Raw genomic sequence first — 24,158 nt, 5'->3', positions numbered from 1 at the left:
CTGATTACGGTATACACTTAAACGGAATGAAATGCACCCCATCGAACGCACGGCACACAAAAAGAATATTTATTTGAATATTAAGTACAGATAAGACTTCCCCTGGGATTGTTCCTGAGCACATTTGCAGGATTTAATTGCAAGGTTTCCCCCACTCAGGTTCGTTCGGAACGCTACTTGTGGAAATATTTTCTTTCCAAAGGTAAAGCGCTCCTCTGTTGGTTTATTATTATTATTATTTTAAATCTGAAGAGCTTTCTGAGCTCAGTCATTACTTCCAATGTCTAATTAATACTGATGATGACAAAGCAAACAGCCGGATGACCTAGATTCTCCCTTTAAATTGCCTGCAATTTACATGCACGCCTCCTCATTGGCTCAGAACTTCCATGCACCTAGCTCTTCCAGTAAAGATTCTTTGAGTTTAGGGTTTGAAGAGCTCATTTTTCATGAAGCATATGTCTTCCAGCACTCCTTCCATTAAGCTTTCCAGGAAGAGGGTGCAGACACACACACACACACACACACACACACACACACTCTAGGAAGAGGGAGTGGAGACACCACACACACACACACACATGCACACAGGCACACACAGAGCAACAATAACAACCACCACCCCGGCAACCCTTTCAGACAACTGAACTGGAAAATTAGAAAATGAATACTCCTCAAGCTTCCGCAGCTACAGGCTTGTTCCATTTCTTAAATGATGACATTTTGTAAAGTCACAGAAATCAGGAATGGAAAAGCCCGCTTACAGCTAGGCCAAGATATCTGCAGACTCAGAAGGCAGCCGAGAGGTTCACTGAGGTCCCTCTTTCCTTGTATGGAAAATTGGTCCGATTTCTTGTTTATGATAGCACAGACATGTGTAGGAAAACAGACATGGGCTTATCTGAACCTAATACAAACCCTAGAGGTCAGACACTGTGTGGTGGTCACATGTTTTATTTCTGTTGACATACTCTGAGACTTGTAGGTGTGCCCTCTTAATGTCACAGCACAAAAGTTCCCGAATCCTCAGCCTTTTTTTCAAAACCTTGGTCCTCTCCACAGTGGCATTTTCCACCCAACACCTGAGCACACAGCTGGGCAGGCCCAGCCCACTGTCAGAGTATGAAATGAACAGACAACAGCAAATAGATTTTGGATTCTATTTACTTCCTTGCATTAGAAAAGGTACTTATGTGGTGCTTTCTGTATGACAGGCATTCTTCTAACAGCATTGCAAATATTAACCCATTCAAACTCTGGGATGAGAGTTTGGGATGCACCGGCAGGCTCCGGTGAGGAATTTGTCCGAGTCCCAAAGCTGATAAGTAGCAGAGTTGAGATTTGAACACTAAAAATGTTACTTTTGGGCCTTGTCCCCTAAGCACTGCGTTTATCAGAGTTCTTGGCCTGTGTGTCTCTGCTGGATATATTTAATTGGGATGCAGATTATAAAATAATCCACTTCTGATAAAATTATCATTAGAGCTTTGCGACATCTAACCAGAGGAAGGAAGAGGTCCAGTTAAAACATCCTATCTTGAGATTGTCTTGAGGACATATATTCCATTTAAACAGGTAGAGACAAGTGATGTGGAAATCACCTACCTGGCCCTCCCTACTCTTCCCACCTGGGAATGTGGAGAGGGGGATGATGGGAAAACTCTAGTTGAGATCCCATGCTATATAATCACAATTGCCTGACTATAGGATAATGATGGTCCCAGGAGACTGGCTCAGGGAAGCATGCCAAGTCCTTCAGCTCCTCAGGACATTTTAGTGAATGTTGCTTAAAATTTCTTAGGTGGGTTGGGGGGCACAGTTATAACCCTTGATTATGAAGGAAAGGAATGGGGATTGCCTCTGCTCTTAAAACAAGAAGAAACCATCTTCCTAACAATCACAGTTGTGCTCTGCCTCCCTCCTCTGCCTCGGTTCACAAAATACCTTATTAAATCTGGAGAATAAAACTGCGCCTGCGGTAATGGTATATTATTGGAATAAATAATAGGCAATACGGTTTCTCCACCTTGCCAGTCATCAGACACACAGACATTTTGTGGCTTTCCTTGTAAAGGAGTATACGTGTGGCAGGCCAGCCTGGCTCTTTGTGGCGGGGGGGATGCCCTTTCACTTTAAGACCAGCATGCAGCCTGAAATGAACAACTCCGGGAGCCTGCCTCCTTGCAGGCAGCAGATGGATGCAGGAGGCTGCCGGGGATGCTGGCCAGGGGCTGCCGGGGGCTGCCACCTCTTGCTTGGTGTTTGTCTATCTCATCCATCTGCCCCGACAGCTTTGTTCCAGACCCGGGGGACTTGTTCTGTCACTAACGGGGTATTTAAAAAGCAGGGGCATGTGAGAGCAAGTGCAAAAAGCATTCCCTCCAAAGAAAACAGCCCTTTAAAACGTGTTACTTGAGCCTTGCTCCAGTTCTGCAGGCATCCTGACCCCTGACATCCCTTTAATCAGATAACCAACACTTGCGTTTCCCCTGTGACTTACACCCAGAACAGTGACTCTCTTGCTGTAAGTACCAGAGTCATCAAAGGATGCGGTTTTCTGAGGGACAGCAGAAGTGCTCACCAAGTGCCGTGTAGGGCTAGCATACACCATACCATGGGTCACTTCGGTGCTAAAAATGCTAAGTATTTTGAGAGTTTAGGACATGCTGCATAAATGATCTCCAAGCACTATTAGCCATCAACTCAATACGTTAGGGCTTTCTCTGGGTTTCTCTTTTTATCTTTCCCTTGTTTTTCTCATTAGTATTTAGCCTTGCCAAGCCCTTTCTCCCTGCTCCCAAGGCTCACCTCCAAGGCTGGAACTGTCACAAAATCAGACAAGATTTCAGCAGCAGAACTTGGTTCTCCCCAAGGTAAAAATAAAAACGCCAGGGGAGAGTTGCGTGGATTCTCCCAGGTCCTTCTCTCAAAAGCATTTTCTCCCTTTATACAGAACGAGCCTGAACCGACTGAGTTAATCATGGCTCACTTGACACATTGTTGTGACTTTTTGTTTTCATTTTTTCAATTGATTATTCCTCACTTACTTTCTTGAATCTTAAGCACTTGCTACTTTCACGCACTTATTTCCTCCCTTATACCACAAAGGGACAACAGCCGATAGGAAGGAGATGGATCTGTATTTGCTTCTGTGGCATAAATGATCCTGTCTTCTTGGAATCAGGGGACACACCTCATTGTAGGATACATCCAGAAAAAGTAACAGGCTTTACTTCACCGTGTGGCAGATTGCATTGTATGCAGGGACTTTCGGTCTTCATGAACTCAGATCTCTAGTACACATTTCATGAACACAGAAGTAGAGTGGGCAGCTCAACCTTTCTCTTTATTTTAGTTTACTTTTCTACTGAAGAGAATCCACACTGAAACACATAAGATCTCTGAAAAACTGGAGTTGAACTTTTCCCAATACAACTACCCTGGGTTCACCCTTTCAGTGCTGGGCAGAGTTATTTATAACTGCCATTAATGGAGCACGTCCTATGTGCCAGGCTGGGCCTGAGTTTGACGTTCTGCAATTTCTCATTTAATCATTATAATAAACTCATAACTCAACTTTTAAAATTATACCATTAGGCTGCTGTTCATTTGAATTTACAAAAGCAAGCCATGTTCCCTGAAAGAAATGGAAATAAGGTAACAGAACCCCAGAATAGACTTGAGGAGCCAGCCTCACTGCCCCTTCATCCCCATTCTTGCTCTCATGCCCAGGACAGCATTTTTGTGCTTTTGTTTGTAGTTTGGTGTTGATCGTCTCAGATGTTCTCCTTGTACAGATGGATCTTTCTATGCGTGTGTATGTGTATTTTATTTTTTAAATTATTTTTTAAAACAAAAATCAGATTGCGTTTTAAAAATCGGTTCAGGTTGCTTTGTTTTATTCATTCTATCATGAATTCCCTTCCATATTAGTAAACCTCTGAGGAATGCATAGTATTCCACTGTATAGATCAAACAGGGGTCCTCAAACTTTTTAAAGTGGGGGCCAGATCACGGTCCCTCAGAGAGCTGGAGGGCCGGACTATATGAACTACTAATTCCTACTGTAACACCTCGGCTGCGCTCACTGCCCAAAAAACCTGGTGGGCCGGATCAGACTCCTCTGTGGGCCGCATGTGGCCCGCGGGCCATAGTTTGAAGACGCCTGGTTACCAGAGGTCAATTCCAGACCATTGACTGTCACAAATAAAGTGTTATTGAAACAGGGCCATTTGTATGTGCGTTGTTTCTGTTTTCTTTTAATATTTTATTGGTTTTTACAGAGAGAAAGGGAGAGGGATAGAGAACTAGAGACATCAGTGAGAGAGAAGCATCAATCAGCTGCCTCCTGGAGATTGAGCCCACACCAAGGCATATACTCTCAGCTGGAATCAAACCTGGGACCCTTCAGTCCACAGGCCAATGGTCCCTCCACTGAGCCAAACCAGTTAGGGTTGTTTCTGTTTTGTTGTTTCCGTGGGTTGAGTAGCTGAAGCAGAAGGACTCTATGGCTCCCAAAGCAAAAAAATAAAATAAAATAAATATATATATATATATATATATATATATATATATATATATGCACTATTTGGCTCTTTGTAGAAAAAAGTGTGCCCAGCCCTGTTATAGATGAATCATACTGTTTTAAACCTTTTCATTTCTGATGGGCATTGATATCCTTCCTAGTCTCTGGTCTGTGCTGTGAGAAGCACTGCCTTCCTTCCCATTCCTCCTCCTGTTCTCTTACACAGACTCTGAGCGGGGCAAGTGCTGAACTAAAGGAAAGGCCCATTCCATGTTGTGAAAGCTGCCACTGGCCCTCCAACATGTGGTACCACCCCGCCCCCCCCCCCCCTCAATGGTTTGGCCTTGTGCTCCTTCTGAATACCCCATCCCGACTCTCAGATTAAAGGTAATAGCAGTTTCTAGGAGTTGTTGAGTTATTTAAATGAGCCATCACATACTTTGCTTAGTACTTAAATAGATTTTCTTATTTTGTGCTCAAAGCAAAATTAGACAGTAGGTAGGCGCCATGCTAAACACATGCAAACAGAGGCATTGTGAGCAAGGAGACCGTAGACTATGGCTAATGTTACCAAGTGATGTGCCAGGATTGGGCTCCATGCAGTCTGATTTCTGAGCCTCCAGTCTCTACTGGGGAGAAAACTCAGCTGGCAAAAGGACACAGTGGGTTGTTATCAGATAAACCTAATTTGGTGGGAAGTTTCCCAATTTAAACTCAGTCTAAACCCACTCAAACGACACAAAGCAAAATGTGGAGATCTGGCATTTACCAACCGGGACAATATAGTCCTTTCATGTTATGTTGGAGAGAAGACACCACACATTGGTGTAAATTACATAATACAAACGTGTAAGCAGCATCGAGACAGGGCAGAACAGCAAAAGAACATCGGCTATAGATGAATGAGGCACAGACTGGGGCTTAGGGCGAGGTAATAAGGTGGTTATCTGTGATTTTGGTTGTGTTCCTTGGCACTGGGAGCTGTGTGCTAGGGATTCAGAGGTGGACTCAAGCCAAGCCTTCTGGATGAGAATTCCCTCTCCAATACTTCCTCACTTTGAGACATCAGGAAGCACTCAAATCGCCAGTGCCTCAGTTTCCCCATCTGCAAAATGGAACTAAGGAAACTACCTACTTACAGAAGCGATGAGCATCAACTGAGGTCTTCCTATAAAAGCGTGCAGCATGTTTTCTGGCACATCATAAACATTGGATGCATTTTAACCACTGTTAATGTGACATTTATTATGATTAAAATAATTAAAATGTTTTTGTCAGCATAGTTAAAATTGAACAAAACATAAAGGTATTGCAATGTGAATGCCCGTTCTTTAAACATCCCCCACCCCCAATCCAGTGTGCTCCCTTTCTTTGTCCTCCCTTTGTCTGTGCTGTTTACAATATCATTTTCCAAGATACTTGAGTAGGCCAGCCCACTCCACTCCCATTCACCCAGAAAGCGTTAATTCAAGGGTCTCCTCCTTCACCTCCTTCCACCATGCCTCATTCCACAGGCTGGGCTGGCACCTCTCTTATTGGTCCTCCTGGTATTCTGTGTTTTCTCTTTCTGCATTACAATCTTTATTTTATGCATCTCTATTCCCCTCTCTTTGAGATTATTTTTAGGAAATGCACAATGTCTCTGCATTTTATATCTGCGTCCCCTTCCGATAGCATAGTGCTAGTCGCAAAGTAGGAGCTCAGAGTCCACATGTCCAGGGTATATCAATCCTGAAATGTGTAAGGAAAATGCAGATTATAGTGCTCACCCTAGGTACTTCGAAGTGTAGATTTATAGGAGAATGCCATATTATTTTTTAAAAAAATGTATAATGGTTGTGAAAATGCAGAACTTGAGAAATGTACACACGTGCCCACTGGTTTGATTTTTTGAGTTTTGTGCTGCTAGACTGCTTTGTTGGTTTTCTTCTGAATGATTCACAACTGTTCTGAAAACTGGAATTTCCAATGTTATATGATTACAGACCAGAAAAGATGCACATTTACCCATTCATGTATCCCGTGCCTTTATACTTCCTTCAACTCCTACTTTGACCATTCAAATTAATCTCTAATCAACTTTTTCTCTTATGTGATGCTCCCACCGTATTGAATTAGTTGGCACTTCCAAAATCTTCAATGGTACTCTCACATTCCCCTCTCTCCTTGAAAGTTTCCCCCCACAGGTTTTCCTCTAGATACACTTTCCAAAAGATAAAACACACATAAAACATTAATACGTTTTTTAAGCTCTCAGACGCAAGGTTGCTATCCCTCCATGTGCCATGAGCACAGCTTAAATTTTCATTGTAGCAAATGTTCATTGTATTGTAACCATTAATTCACTCATCGTTTTCCCTAATTAGACAATGAGCTCCAGAAGACCTCTTGACTATTATATTCCCAATGCATAGAACAGTATCTGGCTTTCAGAAGGTGTATCATACACACACACACACACACACACACACACACGTATATATTTGTTGTTAAATATATGAAAGAATTAATGGATTGACCAATAAATGGTTCCCAAACATGGTCCTAATCTATAGGAAAAAAGCCAAATAAGGCTCAGTCCTTTCCATTGCAGATCTAGTCTGATGTGTGGGAGGGGGAATCAGACTGGTCATAGGGAAGGACTGATAAGAGAGAGCTCAAAGTCAGGGGCCGATGCTCTGTTGGCTACATGCAGATAGGAGGTGAGGGAAGATGAATTCCCGCTATTAAACATCCCGTTTAGCCAGAAAGGCAAAGGGTGTCCCGCTGAAGTTTATTGCTTCAGTTCCTAACCTTTCATAAGTGCTTACTTGGCAGCCCTATGGAGAGTGGTATTTGATTCTCTGGAAGCATCTTAAAGGAGCAGCATCAGACCTCCCACTTCCCCTTTTTTTCATTTAGGCTATAAAAACATGGGCTTGTGTATAACTGCCATGGGAGAGAAAATAGATATATCTCATGTTCGTTCCAAATGAAATGACATTTAGTAAAGTGTACATGTACGCCATGTTTCAGGGCTGTTTTTAAAGTGTGTGCAGGGAAGGTCTTCCTTCACAGCAAAGGATATGGAGCAGCAGGTGTCTTTCTCTCTGACCCTCTTCCATGGTGGTTCCAGAGAAAGGTTTTCAGGAGTCTCAGTAGGTCTAGCAATCACTTGGTGAGCCTCCAGAGCATTAGTGCATCTTCTAGGGACTGCTGTGTGAAACACAAAGACAGACTCATGATGAGACTTGCCATCTTGCATAACTGGCTGCTCACACGGGGTCACTCCTTGAAGAAAAAGAGGTCACTGGTCACCTTACTGAGACGGGTGAGTTACTGAGGTAACGGCAGGTGTAGGTGCTATGAAGCAGCAAGTGGAGCGTGGTAGCGATGATATCCAACTCACAAAGAATGTATAGCATTGGGCAGGGTCATGACCCTAAGGAGAAGCGAGATATTATTGGGAGAATATAGGCCAAACCATTTGGGATTCTGCTTAGGACTACAATACACATAGTACTTCTCTCAACCTACAGAGAACACACAATGCACTATACACATGATGTATTATAGAATTGTGCACCTGAAACACCTTATAATTTTATGAACCAATGTCACCCCAATACATACAATAAAAATAAAAGACACAAAAACTCATAAAAAACTCCAAACAACCAAACAAACCAAACCAACAAATGTCCACAATAGAGATTGCTCACATGGCCTTTTTTATTATCTTCAAATCTCATTTTTGCTAATCAGCTTTATTTGTAGGACAACATAGCTATTTCCATTGCTACTGTTGAATTTTGCACTTGATAGACTTTATAATAGGAACATTATAAGATGGCTTCACTTCACATGGTTTAGGTGGCAAGTTTACTTATTTCTTTAAAAGTTATTGTGCTCAGTGAGTCTAGGCCTCAGCAGTGCTCCCAGCAGCTCAGTGCTCCTGGTCTGTGCTCATGTGCTTCTGCCCCTGGGCCTGCATTTGGGCCAGGTGTGCAGTGCAGAGAGAGAGAGATCCAAGGGAGTTTGCCCACCTCCTGGTCCACAGAGGAGGCTCTCCTCCCTCACGGCCTGGTGAGTGGCTCTGTATGTGGATGCCAGGAGGTCCTGGGAGGGGAGGGGTGGTTTGGGTCTTGTCTGGTGGGACTTGGAATCTCGATATTCTTCTTCAGTCCACCTGCTCTGTGAGCTCTTCACAGACCTCAGGTGTCTGCTCCCTGCCACCCACCCAGGATGTATAGTCGCTCTGAGTGGGAGAGACGGGGTGAGGTGTGCTCATTCCATCATACCCAGAATCAGAACCTCATCATCCACTTGGCTTGTATTATCGTGGGGAAAGAAACATAGAATGAAAGGTACCATCCTCTCTAGTTGAAACTACCATGACGGGTACAATATTGTGCAAGCATCTCTACCTAGACTGAGAGCTATTCCGTCATCCCAGGAAGTAGTCTCTCCATGGTTCTCCCCACCTGCCTCCCCCCAAATCCCATGGCAGCCACTTATCTGTAGGGATTTGCCCTGCTTCACTTTCTAACAGTTTGCAGCAATTGAAATTGAATTAGCCTATCATGAAGTCACTTATTTCAAATGTATAATCGTGTGTGTGTGTGTGTGTGTGTGTGTGTGTGTGTGTGTGTGTGTTGTGCTTTTACAGAACAGTACTCATTTCTTTTTTAATATTTTGATTTATTTCCTCCCAGTCTTTTTTGCTTATTCTTTCTTCCTTCTCTTACATGATCTGTTTGAATAGTTTTTGTAAAGTAAAACAGGGGTTGTAACATCTGTGCAACTTTGTCGCTTCTTTAAAAAAAGCTAAATACGTAGCGCCTTTGGAGTCTACTTCAAAACCATGGTTCCCAATGCTATGCCTTATATCATCAAGTCAGTACACTGTCATCTGTCATCGATGGCCAGTGGTCCCATTGCCACACTGTCATACTCACAATGCTTTTCTTCCCTATGACATGCTGCGGGGAACTGCCATGTAGAGAAACATGTGTTGTGCATCCCTGCTTATGCTCTTGGGAGCTGTTCCGGGAGTGATCTTTTGGGGTTCAAGAGCACATGGCAGAGCACTGGTTGATGGACTGGGGGCTCTGGCAACTCCTAAGTAAAGATTCCTGTCTTCGCTTTTGTTTGAAAGATGGCAACAAACAATAAAAAAGAAACCTTCCTTCCAAAATACATAAAATATACATCAAACGTCAGTTCCAAGACCTTCTTATCTGTTAGTAAAAGTTTCAAACACTTGCAATATACTGTCAGGTGCGCAGAGTCTGGGGTGGCTTCCTCAGTGAAGAAAATACCAGAAACACACAGAATACTCTGTGCGTGCAGACCTGAGATGGAGTTCCGCCTAGCTGTCTGAGTGGAAGGTAGAGTCCGCAGTCCCCACAGAGGCAGGGCGACCATATGCTCCGCTTGCTTTGTCACCCCCACTCACATATGCTGTCTCTGGCACAGGCAACAGCCCACCCACTCCTCTAACTCACACACACTCTCCTGTTGGAACAATCGACTCCACGGTCACCCTAGAGAAGCATTTCAGGTTTGTAGAAGCAGGCTTTGGTAGGGAAGGATAAGCGATGCCTGGTGTGGATATCCCGAATTCTCCTTTTGGAATGGAGGGAAGATATCACTGATTGACCAGGGTCTCTCTGGTATGAGCACTGAACTCAGAATCATCCCTAACACAATCCTATGGGGGCTTATGACCGTGAGTGTAGAACTAGACCTTAAAATGTAACCCAATTGCCAAGACAGGTAGATGACACTACTGGATCTTAACATCAGAGAAGACACTGCATGGTGACCAGTGACTATTCCCAAGGATCTGGAATGGGCCTTAGGGAAGGATGTCTGAACCTGATAGACAGGGCAAGGTCAGGGGGCGGGGCATATCAAGAGGGGGCCTTCACCCCGGGCAGCTTTCCCCTTCCACTCCCTCTATTTAGATAGATAGATAGATAGATAGATAGATAGATAGATAGATAGATAGATAGATAAAATATATTTAATTGATTTTCCACAGAGAGGAAGGGAAGGGATAGAGAGCTAGAAACATCAATGAGAGAGAAACATCGACCAGCTGCCTCCTGCACCCCCCTCCCCCCACCGGGGATGTGTCCGCAACCAATGTACATGCCCTTGATCAGAATCGAACCTGGGACCTCTCAGTCTGCAGGCCGACGCTCTATCCACTGAGCCAAACCGGTTTCAGCACCACTCCCTCTATTGAATCTCTTTCCTCATGCCCTCCAAGACCAACTCATCCTAATTATTTCTGGATCACACAATGGAAATGCCAAGAGAAGCTTACAGGAGGGGGAAAAAATGAGTTCTAATGAAAAATGTAAATAGGCAATTAATTAATCCTGGGTTTGCTTTAAGCCCAGTGATTAGAAGCAACTTCCTTTTTCCCTTTCATGTTGTTTTGATGCAGAACCTTCTGACTTCCATCCCCTCTTTTCCTTTTCTTTGTAGGTTTCAAGACAGCAGATGAATTGTGACAGAGAGCAGCTAAGGGTAGGTGTATCTGCGTGCGAACACTTCCTGCTTTCCGTTTCTGTGTGATAAGCAAAAATGTCCTCGTCTCTCCCAGGACACGGGGTTCTAAATAGTGGGCTTGGTCTGCAGCCTGGGAGCATTGAAAATATTTATCCCAGCTAATTTGGTATTGATTGGGCTGGTAAATACAGTATATCTCCTTTTGAAGTGCCATTATAGCAGATATGGATTTTTTGATTTAGATTCAGCAATAAATACTTCTCTTCTCGAATTTGTTTGACATCATTGTACTCATTTTATGTACAACATGAGGCCTAAGTGATAACAAAGGTCAAAAGGATGTCTCGCTGCCTTCGTAATGTGACTACCCGGCTATTTGCTGAGTGGCTGAAATGCCCTCTCGCTGTGACCGGGGGTGGGTGAGCCCCTCAGCTGTCAAGGGCGTGGTCTAGGGGAAGGCAAGTCCCCCGTAGGCCTTTTTGTTTTGTGGCATTTGTGCATAGAGGAGAAAGAGACAGACTTTAAAGCGCCCTATGTGATCTACCTTCTTAAAAATGAAACCCAGCGCTGAGATAAGCTACTGGTAGATGCAAAGAGAGAATGGTTTGTTTCTAGCTGGAATTGGGGGCATTGTTCTTTTTCCATGATGTTGCCTTGATGTTCTTCTCGGCACGGGTGTGGTATATCAAGAAATTTCAGGATGGGGCATCCCCATTTGTGTGTGTTTTTAAATGCATTCATGTTTTGGATGGATGAGCTCAAGTCATAATTAGCCTAGCTGTAATGTCACTGAGGGATGTTGGCAGTTTTTACCGTACATTGTGCCTTCGTGGTCCCGGTTCCACATTATTATAAAAACGAGGGGATCTGCTATCCTAAAATGACAGCAGTGTTGTTTGGGGTCGGGGGAACCAATGTGTTCAATGGGATCTAACAGATGAGGAAAACGCGCTCAATAACCCTAACATCACTGTAACTCTCCAGAGCGCTCACTCAGTTCCAGTCTTGAGATGACAATGACTCCTAGTAGCGTTATTTCATCCCACGGTTGCTATTGGTGTCAGGTTTGTGAGATCCTTCCATTTCACAAACATCACAAACAGAAGAATCAGTTACATGGAGCCGAGTAATGATGATTTTTTTTTCTTGGATGCATGTGTGTTTTACCTGGTCTCCCTTCATGGGCCTCTATAGTCACCTCTCATGTCTTGCCACGTTGCTCCTGTGCACCTGTGCCTGCCTCCACTGTGACTCCTTCATGAAGCAGCCTCCATGATGGGTTAAGCTTTCCCGATCTCTTGCTGCTTTTCCCCTGAATCACTGGTTCATCCAAGTAAATAATGTATGGCCACTTCGGCTTTCTCTTCCTGTTTGAATGGGGGCGGTGGCCAGAACTAGGTCAAGAGGAATGTGTGCTTTGTCTCCAGGAGTCCCTGCTACATTTCGTCGACGTTAAGATCATTTCAAAATCTCTATTACAAATGAGACTGACTCGGCTGCCACATTTCGGACAGGGAGGCAGGGAAGTGCTTGTGCTGTTTGAGGGGCTTATTATTTCACACCGATGAGGACAGTGTCAACAGGGGTGTGGTTGAGGAGCGACAATGGAGCCCTTCCCATGACATGAAAGAAATTCAAATGGTCATTCCATATACCAGGTCATATAGTTCAGTGCAAAGGGTGGCTCTGATTGCCCCATAGGAGCCCATCTCTAAGAGCAAGAACTGGTGTTCTGTCTGTGTTGCTGTGGCAGGCTTTTTGCTTTTTAAAAAAAAAAAAATGTCTTAAAGTAATTTATGTTTTGAATGAATTGATAACATACTTAAATAAAAGGAATTCAGATATATGTGGTTCACATTTAACTGATACCTCAGGGGTGTAGTGAGGGTTTCCCTTTCCTTTCATTCGATCCTCATCTCTAATCTCTTCCTGGAGACAGCAGTGTCCTAATGCACTGTCTCTCCCTTGACACCTGTGCCTCATCTGTGGACAATTTATTAAAATAAATAAATTATATATATATATATATATATATATATATATATATATATATATATATATATAATTTGCTTTCAGAGAGGAAGGAAGAGGGAAACATCAATAATGAGAGAGAATCACTGATTGGCTACCTCCTGCATACCACCAATTGCAGAACCAGCCCGAAACCCTGCCATGTGCCTGGCTGGGAATCGAACTGTGACCTCCTGGTTTATAGGTCCACACTCAACCCCTGAGCCACAGCAGTGGGGCTATGGACATGTTCTCTGCTCCATCCTTCCCTGTCTCCTCTCTCTCTCTGAGTGATCTCCTGCCTTTCTTCTCTCCCTCCTTTTCTTCCTGGCTTCTGTGTGTACTCATCTCCTCTTCTAGCCGAGAAAAAAAAATTTCTTGATCAAGGTGATATTTTTTAAGGAAACATTTTTTTTTGGAGGGTGCAGATTGAAAGAAATTTGTTTCTGATCTGAGATGCTAATGCATGGCCACCTCAATAAAATGCATTTTCCTTAATGTCATTATATTTTTCTTAAAAAGAGAGACACAGAGAGAAAAGTGAATATCTGTTTAGTTGTCCACATCACTGTAGGAGGTCTGCCAGCTGCCCTTTTTTAAACATGTTTTAAATACAGCAATCAAACCACATCTCCTGATTTGTCTACAATATGATTAGATGATGGTCATGTTGCCAAGCTTATATTCCCCCCTTAGTACATTATCTCAGGTTGTCAGAATGTAAGTGGGTATTTGTAAAAGGCACCCCTTTTTCTTGGCTTCCTGGGAACAGAAAAGCATGCAGGAGGAAGCAGCTGCTTGGGGATTGGCCTAGCCAAGACCTGCTCCTACTGCTCTTCCTTCTTTTTCTCCTTTACTTGGTCTGATTTTTTTACAAATTCAAAATTAAATTTTTTTTTCAAAATGGACATTTCTTCTATTATAAAGTTTAATACCGGGTTCTCTGATTAATAACTTTTCTGGAAATGCAAAGTTAAAGACAATCAAACTGTGTTGTTGTTATTGTTTTAACTGCAGGACTTCTCAGGGCCTTTACTGTGCAAAAGTGAAATGGAAAGAGATGGCTGTAATGCACAATTTCCTGCAAACTCATCTGATCACAGAACATTTTTGGATCCAGAGTATACTCTGAGAAACACTCTTGAAAAATTTACCATGGCGTCTGTGTGTGTGTGTGTGTGTGTGTGTGTGTTTCAGTTAGAATGATATAATCTGCAAATTATATATAAAAAAAAAAGCTAAGTGTTATATAAGAGATAAAAGCATTTCATCACCTCCCAGTGCCAACTTGATTCTGGGAAGTCTAGGTAGCCAGGCTGTGGTTTGGAATCTTTGTGCTTCTCCTGGCCTTTCTTTCCTCTTTCCTTCTTCCAAGACAAAGGAGCTTCATTTGCTCACATGACAACACCCTCAGCAGGAGGGATGTGGCAGAGGAGGTTTTCCTCATAGTTCTTGTGTATTGTTGGAGAAAAATCATTTCCAGAAACCTTCCCTGCAAATGTTTTCCTAGATTTCATTGGCCAAAACCCATGTTAATCATTCCCACAGCCCGGGGATCTCAGTGATTGGCTACAGCAGCCATATGTTACTTCCAGGGACAGGCACACTGTCACCTGAACAAAACCAGGACTTGCTGAAACAGGAGGAAGAGGAGAATGTATGTGTGGAGTTACCCAGTAGAGAGCAACAGCAGCATCCACCTGGGCCCTCTATGTCGCTTATGGTATTGTTTTCCTGCCAACTCTTTTACGTGGTCCCTTCATCCCGAATGCATGCTCTTGGGGCCCCCAAATAAAGCCTCAGCAAGTGCCTGGACGGTGGTTGTGAATTTGTAATGGATGTTTTCTCTGCTCATTTCCTCTCTCACAGATCCCATCCACCCAACCTCACTGACATTTTATCCAGCTTTGCTCTCTTTCTCTCTCTGTATTTTCTCTCATGCTGTTTGGCAGCATCCTGGATGCTGTGTTTGCTAGTTTCCTCTCTGCCTCCTGGATAGACAGCAGACAGGAAGCACCTCGTGGCAGACCCCAGCTCAGCCCCAGAGAGGTTGTCCGGAAGCTTCCTAGCCCCTGTACTCTCCAGAGAAGGGCATCAGCCAGTTACTCCTCACAGTGATTCACCCTCTCAGATACCTTTTGGGATTGCTCATGATCTCAATGAGCAAAGTAGAGAACAACAGCAAACACACACACACACACACACACACACACACACACACACACACAACCAACTTGTCCATTTGTCCATCTCAAGTTTCCTCAATCTACAGTAGACTGAGCCTGGCTCTGAGCTTGCCTTTGAAATTGTCACTGGATTCCATTGGAGAGATGGTCCAGAAAGCTCGCCGTGAAATCTGTGCATGAAGTGCCTCTGACTCCATGTGCTGCATTGACCAGCAGGTCCCAAGATCTCTGCTGACAGGCCGGGGCAGTGCTAGTTGTACAGTTGCCATGACCCAACCATCAGCATCGACCTCTTCAGCACCCAGAACTGACAAATGGACAAATGAACAAGTAAGAGAGAAATGGCATGACCTCGTAGCCCTTGTCTCCCTCAGCAACCTGCCAATGGGAAAGCTTGTATGCTTCTAGGGCAGGGGACCAAAGGATTGCTCTTGTTAGCATCCCTGTAGAATATTTGGTTACAGAAGGACCTTTTGTGCTGTGAAGTACCAGATGTTATTGTGGGGGCTGTTTAGCCACTTCGGTCAGAACATCGCTACTACTCAGCAGGCAAAGGCTTAGCTCCCCGATGGGTTAGAATCATTCATGGGCCACGATTCTCATCAGCACTGAGGCAAATGGATCCCGGAGGAGTCAGCATAGTATGAGGGGCAGTTAGAGGTGGTCAGGAGCTCGGGGTATAGACTTAGGTTCCTGTCTTAGTTCTAATGCTACCTAGTTTTGCAATGCTCCAGGTTCCAATGTTCAAAGTGGGGACATTTTTCTCAGAGGCCTGTTGATTGGATGAAATGACTTACAGAAAGCACTTCTAAAGACACGTGTGTTCATAACCAGGGGGGGGGAGCCACTGAGGGTAATGCCACATGAACAACAAAAAACAGGCAGGCAGGACAGATGGCTCCCACCCAACCCCCCACTGAAAAGCAGTTTCAAAAGCAGGTTCTGCAGTTGATGTTGGTGGTGTCCTTGGGAAAAAAAATCTCACCCGCCTCTCCCTTAGTTAAGCCAATACTAAGGACTGATTCAGGCTAGCCTAAGCAGAAAACGCAGCATGCACCAGGCCTTCCAGGGAGCTCAGACTTGGAGAGCTGTCAGATACAGGCAGTTCTTCCTCATCTCCCGTCTTTATTTCTCCTTTCTCTCTTGAGAAAGGCTCTATTTGCATTTCTGTGCACACGGCCCCTTCCAGGTCCTAAGATTTGTGTTCCATCAGTCCTGCAGGGGTAGGACTAACTGTTGATGCATCCTGATTACAGATTCCTGGACAAGGATCTGATGGGCCCAGCTGGGGCCAGTGGTTTGCTCTGGTCCAGTCAGCTGGGCCCAGAGAAGCGGTTTAAATAAACCTAGTTGCCCAGGGCCAACTATTGAGAGAGGACTCGATTATCAGGCAAAAAGCCATTGCCAATAAGTATCCCCAAGGATGTCCCTGTGCCCTCCAAACCTGAGCTCAGAGCTGAGCAAAGGATCATGGGAAATGGGTGTGCTACACTTATGTGTAACTCAACATTTCCTGACATGTTAAGGCACTGACCCTGTGGTACTCACGGCTTTTAGGAGGTAAACATTAAGTCACGAAGAAAGGGTGAATCAATTGGAAGGTTATTTATTCCCTTCCCATTTCTTTCTAAAAAAAATTTATATCTAAGGGAAACAAGTTTAAAGTACAGTCTCTTTAAGAAGTCTCTAACAATTTCTAAGCTCTCTTTTTGGCCAAATGGGAGTGTGCCTCGGGCTTAGAGCCTGCAGCAGCCAAAGCATATGTCTCTGCTTTAAAAACATTGGGAAGTACAAGAGTGAAGAAGAAGTGGGAAGGGGGGTGGGCCTCCTGAGATAAATTCTAGATTCTGCAATTGTCCTTGTGCCTGTTACTTCAGTCCTCTGTGCTTCCATATCCCCTATGTTTAATGCAGATAAAATTAAAAGAATTTCAGTAGTTGTGCATGTATGCATATGTGAACCAAGACTGAAATAATGTGTTTGAGGTTGTTAGAACAGCATCTGGTGTAGAAAAGGTTTTTAATAATTGTTAGCTAGTAATGTTTTTTTTTTTCCCCCTCAACTTTTATTTTTGATGATTGAAACTTATTTTCCATTTAGAATGCAACACAACCTTTCCCTGGCAAAGTTTCCTACATCTACTAGCATGCAGGTTAAAAAATGAGCTGCTTTAAAGATAAGTCTTAACTTCATAATGTTACAGATCGCCCGCAGTTATGACAAAAATCACGACACTGTAATGCAAATGACTGAAGTTTTAGAAACACTGGAACTCTGGTGCGGGTGTGTGAAAGATGTTGCAGAGCAGATCTGCATTATCAATATTTAATTTGCCAGTTAGAAATGAGTTTCTCGTTTCTGCTAGATACAAGAGTGATGTGGATTGCAGAATGCAAATGCTAATGATCTTCTTGGCTTAAACCCATTGCCTTCATCCAGACACAGATAATGAAACTTTCCAACTGCCTGGGAAGTGAACTCTCAGAATTGGAGATACGTTCCCTGCCTCTTTTCCACCCTCCCACCCCCCCTTTTTGATGCCCAACCCTTTCCCTATGCTCTTAGGACAACAGGGAATGAAATGTAAGCGCCCTGTCTTTGGCCAGACCACACATGTTGTGTGGACCACAGTTTTAGGCTGTAGGAGTTCCTGCCAGAGTTGTTTCTTTAATATGTTTTTATTGATTTTAGAGAGGGAGAGAGAGATACAAACATCACACCAATGAGAAACATTGATCAGCTGCCTTCTGCATGCCCCTTACTAGTGTCTGAGCCTGCAACCAGGACTTGCACCCTTACTGAGAATCGAACTGGCGACCTCTTGGTTTGTGGGACTAGGCTCAATCCACTGAGCAACACTGGCCAAGTCCTGCCATAGTTTTTGGTCAGATAGAGGAGATATATTGGAACATCGTCCCTGTTCTCCTATACCTTACTGGCTAGTATAGAAAGTATGCACCTGCCAAATAACCGTGACAAAATTCTGCACTTGAAACTGATACATATCTGAAGTGAGAGATGCTTTGTGGAAGGCTGTGGATGGGAGAAGTTTACCTAATCAGCCTCCACTTATCACATTTACCAGATTAACACATACCTCTCAGTCCTTTTATAAAATATTGACAGATGCCCATGGCATCCTGGGAAGTGGCTGTTTGTAGCCTTACCTTTGCCTTCACTCCTTAAGGGGTCTGCTTGCCAAGAGTCAGTGGCATGTATTCCCAGATCTGCCCCTGCCAGCTGCACTTGTTGTTATTATTACATTATGTAGTGCAATATTATGGAAACTGATGAAAAATGAGCTCAGCGAGAAAGAGAGCTGTTTCTATAAAAACTAAGTTAATGCTTTGGAAACATCCTGTGAAAGCAAGTCTTAAATATTATTTTGATCAGTTGTGAGTGAGAGTGCTGTAAAATGTTAGTGGAAAAAGGAACCTTCAGAAACCTTGGAAGAGGGATAATCTGCACGAATACTCTTTCAGATATAAATTGAAATCCTCACTCCACTTTAAATAAAGCCAGGGCTGCCCCACTGGTGTGGGTCAGGGGTTGAACATCAAACTATGAACCAGGAGGTCACAGATTTGATTCCTGGTCAGGGCACATGTCTGGGTTAGGGGCTTGAGCCCCAGTAGCGCATGTGCAGGAGGCAGCCAATCAATGATTCTCTCTCATCATTGATGTTTCTATCTCTCTTTCCCTCTCTCTTCCTCTCTTAAATCAATAAAAATAAAGAAACAAATAAACAAACAAATAAATAAAACCAGGAATTACAGTATAGATTGGAGATATACAAGGTCCAGATAATGACTACTTCAGACCTCACAGGCCATACAGTCTCTCCTGCAACCATTCAATACTGCCACTGTAATATTAACACATCCAGAGGCAAAATAAATGAGCAAGGCTGGGTTCCCATAAAACCTTATTCATAAGAACAGGCAGCGGGCCAGATTTGACCCCTGGGCTGTGGTTGGTTGATCTCTACTGGAGACTCTGAAATGTGAATGAGGTTTGTGTGGGAAGGAGGATGAGGGATTCCTATCAGTAGGGAAGTCACTCAAAATAAAAAGGCCTTGGACTCACATCAAAGAACAACAAAAACAATGCACATTGATATGCCCCACAGAAATGAGCTCTCCACGTGTGGACACTGCATACTCTCAGGCTGCAAGAAACACCAGCAAGGACAGCTCCCCCTCCAAGGCAGGAAATTCACAAACACTTAAACATGTTTGAAAAGATTGTCTTCTTCATTAGACCTGGCATTTCACACTCCTCTCTACAGCTCTTATGTGTACCCCGATATTTCCAAGGCTGTTAAATGAATGAGCATGAAGGAGAACGCATCAGGAAATCAGCCAACTTGTTACAGATTTGAATTTCCCCAAATGGATCATGAGGCCTGGCAACAGGAAGAAGGGTCCAGGTAGCCACATCCTTCATCTTGGAAGCTGAGCCCTGTAACTCACATGCATGTTAACTGCCTGCCCTCCGCTGAGACTTCTGGGAATTTCCATACTTTCTCCAGGGAAGACGGCCATGATCCCATTTAGGACACTTGGCCTTATATTCACTCTCCCTTCCTCTTGCTTTAATTTTAGCCCATTATCTGGAGTCATCATACTCCTTTTCCAGGGCCAATCTGTCCCATTTCTGGTTTTATCATTAAGTCGGTTTCATTCAGCTTCAAGCAAAATGGCTAATAATGCTGACATTTCAATTTGTCATAGCCGCTCCTCATTTCTGTGACTGATGCTTCAGCACAGACTTTTCTTCCTTCTCTGTTTTTCAGAGATCTAAATACCAGTGAGGGGGGAGGGAGGCAGCTAATTCGATAGGGAAGGGGAATGGGGCAAGCAGCAGAGAGGCATTCTGTAGTGTCCTTTACATGAGGACAGAAAGAAGAAGTCTCATGGTGACAGCAAGGCCTCCACACTCCTCTGTGGCTCGAGAGAACCCTATCCAGGCTGTGCATGTGAGGGGTGTGTGTGGAGGTGAATAGCTTGCTTTTAGAGGCAGTCAGAAAACCCTCCTGCCCTGAGCTAGCCAGCACTCCTTTGTCCTTTTGGGTTTAATTCTCTCCTCTCAGGTGTTTCATCTTGGAGAGATGATTAATCAAGCCAAGGGCTCTAGATAAGGCCAAGGGAGACCAACAGGAGCCTCACCCTGAGACTTCAGATGCTGTCTTAGTCCTTTTGGGATGCCATAGCGAATTACCACACACTGAGTGGCTTGTATACAGTGGAAATTTCTTCTCCACAGTCTTGGAAGCTGAAAAGTGTGAGATCAGGGTGCCACAAGGTCGGTGAGGGTCCTCTTCAGGCTGTAGATGTCTCATTTACCCTCACTTGGTAGAAGGGTGAGGGAGCTCTGGGGGTCTCTCTTCCATGGGGAAATGATCCCATTCCTGAGGGCTCCGCCCTCATGATCCAATCACCTCCCATAGGCCCACCTCCCAATACCATCCCATTGGGTTTAGGACTTTAATATATGAATTCTGGGGAGACACATTCATTTAAACCATAACACAGGTTGAGTGCTGGGATGCCCAATAGGAAAAACAAAACAAAACAAAACAAAAACAAACAACAACAACAACAAAAAACATAATAAGCTGGTATTTGGTGCCTTTCCTCAGGGATGTCCTGGAAAGACCGAATTAGCAGGCTGGATCCAGATCCCACGAGTTCCCTCCTTATAGTTGAGACTTCCCTCCCTTGAGTGATGTCCTTTCCTTCCATTGACCTCTTGTTCCTGCTGATGTTAGTCAGGAGCCCATCCTCACTGGTGGGCTGGGATGACATACTAAACTTCAGGAGAATGGCAGAGCAGAGTTTGGTAAAGGTTTCCTAAAAGCCACCTCTTGTATCATTTCCCCCAAATGGTTCCCTGATGCTTCTGTGTATTTGCAGACCAAGCAAAGGAAACTGCTTGCTTATGCCACATATAGGGCTGAGTGTTTTAGGGACATTTGTTCCATTTCTGGGGTGATCATAGCCTGGAAGGTGTGAGGATAAAGGTCTGTGTTCGGGGTAATCAGAGCCCTTTCCTTCTCTGCACAAGTAAGATAGTCACCCTTTGGGTCAGTCATAAGGAGGCATCCAGGTCCCTGCAGATAGGGGAGGGGGGCACAATGAACACTCTAGGCCAGGGGACCATTGGCAGGTACTATGGATGACCCAAGTCATCACACATCCCCGAGTTAATCCTCTCCATAGTACCGGCCAATGGTTCCCTAGAGTGTTCATGAAAAGGGACATTTTTTTCAAACCTAGCTGGTAAGACTTTTGGATGCCCTAGCCTCACCCTAGAGATACTGAGTGACCCTGTTGTTATGGGCTGAATTGCATCTCCCCAAATTCATGTCAAAGTCCTAACTCCCAGTACCTCAAAATGTGACAGTTTTAGGAGACAGGGCCTTGAGCTAATTAAGGTAACATGAGGTCATATGGTTGTCCCTAAAACCAAAAGGACAGGTGTCTTTATAAAAAGATGTGCTTAGGATTCAGACACACCCAGAAGAAAGATTACCTGAGGGCACAGGAAAAGATGTTCATATTCAAGTCAAGAAAAGGTACCTTAGAATAAACCAACCCTACTGACACCTTCATTTCAGACTTCTAGCCTCCAAAATTGCAATAAAAGACATTTCTGTTGCTTAAGAAACACGTGGAAGATCCACACCAGGTATGATGAGGGTGGAACTCATGTGTCCATTATCTCTGAGACTAGCCTTTCAAGGCAGCCAAACTTACTAGATCAGAGCTAGTATCCTGTTGAAATCTAGTTGCATTATTTTTCTATTATTATTATAAATTAATTACCATAAGGCTATTGTTTTCTACAACACAGATGTATTGTCTTGCGGTTCTTTGGGTCACAAGTCCAGCATGGGTCTCTCTGGTCTATAATCAGGGTGCTGTTGGGCTAAGCTCCCTGGGGGGCTCCATGGGAGAGTCTGTTTCCTTGCTCATTCAGATTGTTTGCAGAATTCACTTCTCTGTGGTTGTAGAACTATTTTCATTTCCTTGCTGCTGGCAGCTGAGGTCACCATATGCCTTACCTCTTGTCTTTTTATGTCATCAAAGCCAGCCAAAGCGGATTGAGTGTGTATTATGGACTGACCCTACCCTGCTTCTTTTATCACATCTCTCTGGTTCATTCCTCATCTGCTTTTCAGGATTCATGTGACTAACTTGTGACTACCTAGATAATCCAAGATAATCTCCCCATTTAAAGGCCCATAATCTTAATTCTATCTGCAAGATCCAGTTTTCTACATAACATAAGGTACATAGGTTTCACACCAGTTTAATAAGGTCACATGGTCCCAAACTCTATTCATGATATATCCCTACTCTAATGGCCTTATTCTTGTGCATTTGAACATTGTGTGCATTGACTCTGTGATCTTAGATCAGCTACCTCCATTTTCACACAGAATTTCCAAAGTCAGAGGCCAGAACATTCAGAACCACCGTCCATGTTAGCCCAAGGTCCTCAGTCACACAGGATTCACCAATTTCTATGTTTGAGCCTCTCCTTTCACAGTCCCCATTGGCATTCAGTTCCTCCCCAGTTAAGTCCAGCCATGGCAAGTAAAGTCCGTGAGGATGTATGTCTTTAAAATCACTCACCCTTTTAATATTGCTGAATTAGTTCCCTGTTCTGTTCGTTTCTACTTACAAAGTGAATAAAGCAGAGAATGAAAATGTAACAATTATTTAAATAATAATTATTTATATTTCACCTGAGTGTTGAATAAAACACAGGAATGAATAAATGAGTGAAATTATTGGAATAAATGATTCTAAAGTCTTCTGAGAATGGCAGTAGCATTTGGAGCCCTGAATCTTCCTCTCCTCACCCGCTTGTGTGTGCTAATGATGACTTACTGAAAACATGGATGCACCTCTTCACAGGGGCTATTTTTATCTGGCTATGGGATGCATTCCACTCATGCCCAGAGCAAGCCAGAAGCTTTGAGACCCATGGAGGAAGCACTCTGCTCAGGATGGACAGGGATTTGGGGTATCAGTACCTTAGCTTCCTCACCTTTTGGGTGGGGTAACTCTGAGGCGGATACTACGCCATCGCCCAGAGTTCCACCATAGGATTAAATGCCAATTTCCCATAGTGCCTCACTCTTCATTCCTCTAAGATGCTTCCTTAGGTCAGATGTGCTATTAGCACTTGCATTTCCCCCAGCTCTGCTTTCTGGGGTGTCCATGCTGAAATCATCCCATCACCATATTGAGAAACACCATAGTTTAGCAGCTTCATCTAGCAAGGTTTTCTGAGCAGCAGATCTTCCATCACACTGGCCTTTATGTGAAAATGTGTTGGCCCACCCCTCTCTTCTTCTCTTCTATAATACATCACTGCTATTCTTGAGGGAGGTCTTGGATTATTGAAGAGATCTGAAAGCAGCAGGAGTTTGATCTTCCCTCGTCTGACATTTCCCAGCAGTTAGGAAAATTGTGTTGAGCTGACAATGTAATTGAGGCGGGGACACTGTCCCATTCACTTTTGAGGAGACCAGAGCATTTGCTGCTACAGTGCGCATGCTTGCATTTGCTCTGATGTGATTTCTAATGTACAGGTTGCTTTTCAGAATGCGGAAGCCTTTCTGGGTGGGAAGCACAGAGTCATGATTTCTGAAAGCTCATCTGCCTAGTATTTGGCAGATACAGACACATAGTTTTCTGCTGATAAGTAAGGACATAGAGATTTAGAAATTTTTGGAAATTTTTATAGTGTTGTTCTCAATGACTGTACACCCTGGATCTTGGTTGCATACATGGTTTGACAAATTTGAGCCAAAGGCATGTTTTTGTGGAGGTCTGAATTACACAGAGAGCTTTTCAAGAGAGCAGAGTTAATGTTTCAGTGGTTTTGATTAACCTGGTTTTGCTTATTTGCTCCTAGGTATT

General features: G+C 43.8%; 1 protein-coding gene across 18 annotated transcripts in view; it reads left to right on the top strand.

Moving 5' to 3' along the window:
* RBFOX1 (RNA binding fox-1 homolog 1) overlaps positions 1 to 24,158 on the top strand; it is a 2,022,031-nt gene that overhangs the window by 1,419,358 nt on the left and 578,515 nt on the right. For 17 of the 18 annotated variants that reach the window (XM_036410672.2, XM_045571305.1, XM_045571310.1 and 14 more), the window contains exon 6: positions 11,003 to 11,044. The exons of the other annotated variant lie outside the window; for it this stretch is intronic. In XM_036410672.2, coding sequence (XP_036266565.1) covers positions 11,003 to 11,044 — 42 coding nt within the window. The remainder of the gene's footprint in view (positions 1 to 11,002; positions 11,045 to 24,158) is intronic. 18 annotated transcript variants of the gene reach the window in all.

Source organism: Pipistrellus kuhlii, unplaced genomic scaffold (assembly GCF_014108245.1).
Source record: "Pipistrellus kuhlii isolate mPipKuh1 unplaced genomic scaffold, mPipKuh1.p scaffold_m20_p_4, whole genome shotgun sequence".
In the NCBI taxonomy this organism is placed as follows: domain Eukaryota; kingdom Metazoa; phylum Chordata; class Mammalia; order Chiroptera; family Vespertilionidae; genus Pipistrellus; species Pipistrellus kuhlii.
Note: the sequence above shows the minus strand (reverse complement) of the source record. Positions and strands in the feature narration are given on the sequence as shown.